Source organism: Venturia canescens, chromosome 4 (genome assembly GCF_019457755.1).
Source record: "Venturia canescens isolate UGA chromosome 4, ASM1945775v1, whole genome shotgun sequence".
NCBI classification, from domain to species: domain Eukaryota; kingdom Metazoa; phylum Arthropoda; class Insecta; order Hymenoptera; family Ichneumonidae; genus Venturia; species Venturia canescens.
The window spans coordinates 19,216,097-19,225,125 of record NC_057424.1 but is presented as its reverse complement, the minus strand read 5'-3'; the positions used below and the strand labels follow the sequence as shown (position 1 = coordinate 19,225,125).

The 9,029-nt window shown below is 46.1% G+C and overlaps 1 protein-coding gene across 3 annotated transcripts in view; it reads left to right on the top strand.

Annotated features, from left to right (window-relative positions):
- Positions 1-1,761: 1,761 nt before the first annotated feature.
- Positions 1,762-9,029, top strand: part of vn (membrane-bound neuregulin protein vein) — a 205,030-nt gene continuing 197,762 nt past the window's right edge. For all 3 annotated transcript variants that reach the window (XM_043416225.1, XM_043416224.1, XM_043416223.1), the window contains exon 1: positions 1,762-5,680. In XM_043416225.1, the coding sequence (XP_043272160.1) occupies positions 4,267-5,680 (1,414 nt within the window). In that variant the 5' untranslated portion in view covers positions 1,762-4,266. The remainder of the gene's footprint in view (positions 5,681-9,029) is intronic.

The window sequence follows — 9,029 nt, the reverse complement described above, 5'->3', positions numbered from 1 at the left end:
TGCGAAGGTACAGTAAGGTGACCTTGTGAGATGAATTTGAAGAGTATGTACGCTCGAGTAGGGACCGGAGCGCTGATTGTTCAGAATAAATGAAAAGAAATATTCGTGGCTCTCTGTCAATTAATTTTGGTTGAGCATACTCAGTGACGAGTTAATCTCATTTTATCAGATTTAAATACGATTGGCCTGATTCAATATTTTGTTGGATATTCTTTAACAATGTTATTAGGCAGGAAGGAAAATAATTGTTCCGATTACAAAGAATTGTCTACAAGGACTAATCGCGTTGCGATGCAGTAAATGGAACGAGAAAAAAGCGATTGGCGCCCCGTTTGTTGGGAGTAGTCGCGTGGGTGTGCGCTCTCGGTCGTAGTTTGATTGGCAGCTCGTACTTCCGAGCGCTCCGAAAGCACCATTAGCGCGAGTAAAGGCGACATCGTTGTAGTCGTAAGATCGATGTCGCAAGCTCTCCCGAGAGCTTTCTCCCGTTGCGCAAAAGGGATGGGAACTCGGGAGATTACGCATTTATTTTGGTGCGTGGGAAGCTGGCGGGGTGAATCTGTATCTATGTCTCGGAATATACACAGCGACGCCGGCATGCTAGCTGTTTAAAGTAGACTCGGTAGGAACCGGACTGTGGATCAAAAGAGCGGAGAAGACAAATGGCGACGTATTATAAATAAACAGTTGGAGCGACTTTTAAGGGTTATTTGTACATGAGAAAATATGTGAATGGGATGAATTAGGGATAAAGCCACGAGAACAAGGAAAGAGTTCAAACTCTTTTGGAGGAATAGGGTTACGAGTGCATGAGCTCGGCGTTTCAAGAGCGAGAGAAAAAGAGGCAAACGAGAGGAGCGAGCGGCAAGAGAGAGAGAGAGAGAGAGAGGAAGAAGGAGAGAACGCGCGGAATTAAGGTTGTCGGTGATGTGAATCGCGAGATAATAGCAGTGCGAGGAGAATACGCGGGCGCAAGAGTTTAAGTGCGCAAAGTGCATAAGTACTCGAGCGTGTGCACACACGAGTGGACCGTAAGCGCGATGAGCGAACGGGAGATGGAACGAGAATTGAGCAAATAAGTTGCGCTGACGAGGGATAGAGATAGGAAGATAATCGCGAGATACGAAGGAAGGGAGATCGAACAATTGGCGAGAATGAGAGAGGAGAGGATGCAGAGAAAGGGAGAGAAAACGGAGGAAAGAGAGCAAGTACGAGCGTGGCGAAGTAATGAAAGGTAACAGTGCAAACGAGATGGAATACGACGAGGCGGGGAACGCACACAAACGCGGTTAAACATGAGAAATCACGCGTGCGGTTATTCGGTTGTTAAGTCGTTATTTTAGCGATTCTTGAAGATTTTGATCCCTCATGAACCGAGCGGTGAGCGGTCTCCTCCTCGCGAAAACCTCTTGGTCGTCTCCGTAGCCCCGTCGTCGTCGTCGTCGTCGTCGTCTTCGTCGTAGTCGTCATTGCCACCACCGTCGCCGTCGCGGCCACCACCACCGCCGTCGCCGCGCCGCTTCTATGGTGTGTGCCTACGCTGGCTTTCGTATGCCTGCGCGCGCAGAGCCTGGACCGGCGTCCGCCAGGAGTCACTGCCTCTGTGGCCGGCCTCGGTCGCGTAAGCAGCCCCGCTCAGTCTAATTTGAACCGCCGCGTGCGCCCGACTTCGCGGGCACGACGATCTTTTTCGCCCCCTCCCCAGTCGCTCGGCTGCCCACGGTTTGCGCCACGAGCCACGAGGCGGACCTTTACCGCGGACCGTCCAGAGGATTTTCGCAAAACTGCATTACGGTTTTACGCCTTCTTCGCATTTCATCATTATTTTCCCATCGATACATTCAGCCAGTTTTATTTAAATCGAATCTGATCCCGGTGTCGCCGTTTTTTCACCATTTTCACCGTATTATTCGCGTCAACGAAGGAGGTTCCTCCTACTCGCGGCCCATGTCCCATCTGACAATTCGATCGGAGCAGCTGATTCGAAAGGTGTTTACCAGAGACGGCGTCGACGACGGAGCTCGCTTATCTTTTGAATGAGAGCTACGAAGAAACGAGCGAGCCTGCCGTAACGAGTATCGACAAGTTGATTCCGTACAACATTTCGCATTGTCGAGGATACCGCGAGTGTTTCGCCCGCGGACACGTGCGCAGTGTTGCTCTTAGTTTTCGTTTTTTCAATAGAGCAAAGTCAGTTTATAGGTCGTGGGAAAAGTTGGCGAGTTTTTTCAATCTAAGAGTATATTTAAAAGTGGAGCAGAGTCCACCGGACGCATGGGAATATTGGTCTCGTTTTCGTTGCTACGAATTCTTCGAATGAATATTCCTGCAGCCTAGATCTCGTTTACACTCAAGTTCTTATATTAAAGTACAGAAAAAGGAATCTTTCGCACCTTGGCACACACCACGACGCGTCCCACGCTTCATCGTCGCACACACGCGCGGTCCGAACAGCCAGTGGTATTTAAATAGTAACTGCGCTCCTGTTGGGAAGTAAGAGCAAGCGAGAGATACACACACGCACGGGGCAGCGGTAGCGACGACGTCGGATCCTCCTCGGGTGTGCAACGTGATATCCCGAGCGGGACAGCGGCAGCAGCAGGCGTTGAACGCTCAAGTAGAAAGAGTGGAAACGGCAGTACGTTACCGGGACATCAAAAGACGAAGAAGACGAGCAAAAAGACGAGAGAATTTGGTTTAACCTACGCGAAACAGTATCAGGCGAGGAATTATAAAATTGAATGAGACGCAGGAGCAAGAGGGAATGTTAATGAAAACGGTAGAGAAGAGAGGAGACAACAGGAAAAGAAAAACTAGACAAGAAAGTCTTCAAACACTTCGGTCTCTTTCCCTATTACACCGGCGCGTTAACGTGCATCTTTATGAGTGCGAGCGTGCGTCTACGTACATGTGAATACAAGCTTCGAAAACTTATTAACGGCAGAGCTTTGTCTCGAGTACGCGAAGCAGAGTCACCTTCGAGTCAATCGATTATGCTGAGCCGATGAGAATACAGAATTAAAACGTCACGGTGAAACAAAACTCGTAAAAGAAAAGTTCAGTTTCCCACCTTCCGTTTCCTCGTGCGGTTGCTTGAAAACGTTGCAGAGGTGAAGTGATATTAGTGAAAGTGTAGGGTGTGACGAGAGGAGGCGGCTTGCTAGATCAACTCGGCCGGGTAAACCAGGTTCATTCGCGAAACTTTTTATCCCAGCGAAGCGGAGAAATTATTTTTTATCCTCAATAGTGCACGTGAATCTATATCGTGTAAATGGGAGAGCAGCAGCGATTGCGAAACCTGACTTGGAAGAAGTAGAACACTCCACTTCCGGAAGTTCGGCCAGCGACTGAGAAAAAAAATGTTTTTTTAAATATTTCCTCTCAACTGGTTTTCCTCGCTTTTTCTTCGTTTTCTTAACGAGATAAAGGTGCTGAAAAAAGTGACTCTCAACGCAACACTTGCCAGTCGGTGAATTCTCATGAATTAGTCAGATATTTTCTCGCCAGCGTGTAATTATTTGGTAAATAATCTACTGGAATTTCAATATTTCACTTTTTTCTCCAATCACAAGAGTATTTGAGAATAACGTTTCGTCGACCACGTGGAACGGTCATCAGAGTGAGGTAAGAATGATAACGATGACGCTGATCGATCCTCGGTACGATTATCGTGGCGAGTAGTCAGACTCGCCACGTAAGTCGGCAAACCAAGCGGTCGAAAGGCTGTGTAAGTGTAACGAAGAGAGACGTGTGTCGGGACAGGGCCGATAATTCGATTCCATGTCGTTTTATTAGGCCGAGAGACTCGAACGAAGTCCTCACCTTTAAAGTGACACGAGACGCGCAGCCCTCGCAGCGCTCTACGGCAGGATGAAGTGGATCCTACGGCGCAAGATGGAGACAAGAGACCCGCGTATTCGATTCAACGAACTTGCCACCTTCAGGTGGTGGAATACTTCTTGAACGAGCAACGATATCCAAACGAACATCATTTTTTATGGTTGTCGTACATGATGCTTGGACACTGAGCTCAGATTGAAGAGAACGAAAAATCTGGATAAAGTTGAAGCCTGGATACAAAAGCTTGGAAGAGTTCCTGGTAATATGCGAGCATTTAATGCAACCCTGTTAAAATCACTAATCCCAACGAGTTGATGATCACAGTGAAATCTTGTACAACTCCGATTGCATTAGTATTTGAAAAGTGCTAGCCGAGGTCTTAGCATTAAGCCTCGAGCCGAACGAAAACCATAGCCATCAGGTCGGATGATGTGGGCGTCTCTGCTTTTGGCCGGGATCTTAAGCGGCTGGTGGGGCGCCCTCGCTCTAGCTGTGGCACCCCCAGCCAATTCGGCATTGACAGGAGCCATTGACGGTAGAATCAGTAGCAGTGAGATAAGTGACAGCGGTACCATTAACGGTGGTATTTCAATCGACGAACAGGCTCAACGCTCGACGACGACGATGACAATGCTGATGATGATGACGAAAAATTCACGATCAATCATCAATAGAAACAGCGTGCAGGATGTTCACGCTTTAACGAACGTAAATTCCCATGGAACGGTGGATTTTCGAGATAAATGGAATAACCAGCAGCCAAAGTATACCGAAAGCGATGGAGAAACCCGTTGGAAAAACGTTATCCAGCCGGTTGGAATCGACACTACGAAAATAACGAACGATCATTCTCCCATGGGTCACGACAAATCGGTAGGAAGAAGGAAAGAGAGTGTCAATGGACTTGGTACCACGACAATGACTCCGCTGCTGGGGACATTCGTCAGCTATCAAGTGACACCACACAGCTTTCACCAGAAAGATCGAAGCTCTTCGGAACAACGGGAATCAAAGACATTAGAATCGATATCCAAAATTGACGACTCTCATGACTCGGCCTCGGATAATGGCTACGTTCATTTTGAGGATCTTGGTGAGTTACAAGACTACTCTTTGGATGATGAGCAATGGTCACGAGATCCTCGCAACCTAGAATCTTCGAGTAGCGTCGAAGGATCTATATATCCAGCGTTAGACGTTGCAACGCGTTTTCCACGTTATACGTCGTCATCAACAGGATCAACGACAGTTTTGTGGGCCGAAGCATTTGGAACTGTTCTCGATAGCTCTGCGCAGCGTCCACGGATTTCGAGATCTACGAAACAACAACGTGCCAAGAATCGCACGAGGTCGGAATCCGCCCGTGAGCAGCGTCGGAAATGTCGTAACAAGGGTTGCCGCGGTAGAAACTGGTGTCCCGACATGGATATCGGTAACAGGGCGTTCCTTGCACCTACAGTCTTTGAAGGTAAAGCGAGAAGCATGTCCTCGTTGAGGAAACCGGGCTCTAATTACGCAGTGACTTTCGAGGTCAAGCAGGTGTACAAGAGCCAGTCAGGCTTCCAGCCCCTGCAGAAAAACGACAGTGTGAGACTACACTTTCGTGACAAGGCCGCGCCCGGTAAGTCAACGTTGTGCAACAACGTATCGAACGGCAATTCTAGACAGCCACAACTAGACAACGCAAGTGGAGTGGTGCGAGCTAATATTAAACGGGGTAAAGTTTATTTAGTGTTTGTGAACCGCGTTGGATCCAGAAATTTTACAATCCTTGGTGAACCTGTCATCAGGAGCAAGAAAAATGAACAAGCGGTTCAAGCCGTCATTCGACCTGACTATGGTAAGTCAACGCCCTAATAGTAATATCTCGTTAGTTTACTAATTTTCGATGCGTTCAACATTAATCATTATTTAAATAGGTAACTGATACATGACTTCACTAGAATTTCCTGAAAACTTGTTACTTCTCTCCCTTCCTCTCTCTCTCTCTCTCTCTCTCTCTCTCTCTCTCTCTCTCTCTCTCTCTTCCTCCGTATTCATGTGCATAATATTTGAAGCCGCTGTACATGCTGGATAGAAAAAAGTGCGATGAAGGTGGGGGAGGGTGAGAAACGAGTGAGAGGTGAAGAGGGCAAGAGAGAAAAAAGAGTGCGCGGGGAGTAAAAAGAGAGAGAGAGAGAGCGACAGATAGAGATAGAGAGAGCAGCTATGCAAAGTTTGATACCCGACAAGGGTCCGTTGAGAACACTTCTACTTATCCGGCTCGGCACAGCACAAGCGTCGTCGTCACTGTATTCCTCCCCGCTGTCGTTGTCGGTGAAGACACCTCAGCCCTTTCGGTTTCCAACGAGTTGCCAACTCGTGCCAGCAAAAGCACCATGCTGTGGAGATCTCGTGGAGCTTTGCGTGCGGTACGCTCAGTATTAGTTTGCGGGGGTGCAGGACGAAAAGAAGAGAGAGATAGAGAGAGAGAGAGAGAGGAAGAGTAAGAAAGAGAGGGAGAGAGAGAACGAAGAACGTTGGCTGCCGTAAGCTCGTTTCTCACTTCCCTCTTGACTCCAATTCCTCGTTTCCTCATCTCTCGTCTCTCGTGTGATTGCGCCAAAGTTGTTCGCGCCTTATCCCATTATCGTTTACCGCCCAGCCAGGAAACGTCACCTGTCTCCTTTGCTTCGTGGGTGAGACACAACGGGATGCCTTAACGCACCCATCGCCTAACTTGTAGTTTCTATCGCTCGTACTCTCTCTTTCTTTCTTTCTCTCTTTCTCTTTTTCTCTCGTACGTATTATTTTCTTATCACTTAATTGGCTGTGCCATTATCATGAATAAGTAAGCAGTTACTAATTTTTCAAACGGCCCTTTTTCAACGTGTCCACTATTAATACTAGTTCCCATTGTAATGATGACACTGAAGTTTGCAACGTTGGAGTTCAACGAAATGATGGAAAAAAAACTCGAATAATTCCAGTAAATCTCCAATTTTGTATCCTGACAAAATTGCAATCTGTAGTTTTTCAACCTACACCAATCATTCGTAAAATAAATAATTGGTGAATTAAAAATCTTTTTTTCGTTCATTTCGTTGAACTCCAACGTTCCAAACTTCAGCGGCTTTGTAATGTTTTTCCTCTACGGATTCATCCAAGGTTTACATTCATATATTCACTCATTTATTCATTCGCTTTTTTTTATCCCTCACCCCCCTTCATCCTATTTCTACTATCTGTTTCATATTTTTCTCTCTCATCTCCACCTCATTCCAAAAGACGAGTAACGTGCCTTCCTTTTGCTCTCCTCATACTTTTGCCCCTATGGAAAGCTGAAGTCTTTCCCCACACCTTGGTGTCATTCGCGTGTAAAATAGGTACTTTCTTTGCTATTGAGGCATATATTTCGAGTCTCGTATTCGTGAGTGCATCCGACCATGAATAGAAATAGAGAGAATTAAATATCTCACACGTAGATTGTACTATCTGAAAAATTATTCAAGAATTGCACTCGTTTATGAGCCGAAGCACGAGGATTTCCTCTTCCCGAGACGAAAAAATCTTTCTTACGAAGGGAATTACGAGCACGAGTCAAGTAGGATGAAATTGATCATTAACATTTGAAGGATTGATAAAGAAATAAGAAAACGAGTCATTTGTCAAAGAGGGGAAATATTAAAAATGCAAAGCCTCGTACACACTTGAATACGAACGCAAATGACTGCAAGCGCAGACGGCGGGCGCTGAGTGACTTGAGGCAGTTTTGCCGCGCCTCAAATCGACGTTCACACTTGCACACTCGTGCGGCCTGCTCGCGGCCAGCGTCATTCGCGTTTGTGCTCGAGTCTGTACAAGCCTTAAAGTTTGCTGGAAATAGCATTTTATTATAGATCCGTAGGATGTGTGTTACTCGAGAGCAGGATAACAAAGCAAGAGTGTTCGATGCGTATACTTGTCGGGAGAGTTCGAACGTTTCTCTGCGCGTATAGGTTGCTTGCACAAAGTCAGTTACTTCGGTGACTAAGCCAGACGGGAATATACGAAGCCGTGTAGTACGTCGCTACGGGTAGGGCGAAGGGGCAAGAGGCGGAGGAGGTCCACGACGTCAATTATAAAGCCTTAATCGGAAACCCGTCTTTACTTCTGTTGCCTTCATTCCGGTTGTACCAAGTGAGTAAGCGAGATGCCAGGAGAAACGGGGAGAATAATAAGGCGTGCAAACGGGCGCGGGACGCCTTGTTTTTCATCTCTTTCTCTTGTTCTTTCTTCGACTTCGCCTATCGCAGTTATCTTTTTTACTCATTTCTGTTTATTATCGCTTTTATGTACTCGACAAACATTCCACGTCCATAATATTTGCAACTGCTGCTGGCCAGCAGTTGATGGACGGAAACATTTTTATTTGATTTTCCAGTCGTAGATATACTGTTTATCAATCAAACTATTTACTCACAACATTTACGATTTGTGGGGAACAAGATATTTGGAGTAACCCATCCCAGTCCGAGCCCTCGATGGTGAATTTTTCACCAAGGCCTTAAAATGACATAGTTAAATCATCCGAGCGTTGAAATAATAAAAAAGTTAACTTCAATTACGATTCTTACAAATAATTGATCCGAAAGTATAGCATGTTCGATGTAACGTTTGCGTTCGTACGCACTGCATGTTTTTAGGATGGAAAGAGGGAGAGAATAGTCGAGAAATAGACAGAAAAACACGAGTTTGAAAGAGGAACACGCGACTGTATGTACTGTCGTTGATTGGCTTACGTCACCGTTCGTTTCGTCGTCGTGGCCCCGTCTCCTCCTCCCCCGGCGAATTACTATCAAAATTAATTGACACCAATTATCGTTTACGTTACGTTCGACGGGCTATTTCCACGGTGCTCCTTTTGCCAATCGTGTTCGGATACGTGGGGCACTTTAATTTCTCGCACGTCAATTTTCCCTCATCGAGGAGATCGTCACACTGATATATTTATCTTGCCAATAAGTCGATCATCATCGTGCACCATCGACAAAATGAATATCTAGAAAAGTTAGTGTAAATTTGTGTCTCTCGAAAGTATAAATAATTCATCCATTCCACTAAATCAGCGGGTTCATAGTCAAATTTCGTTTCAGAGCCATCTATTTTCAACATTCGTTTTTTCATAAATTTGCCTAAACTGTTCGCGCAATCTATTTAGCGCGTTTGTG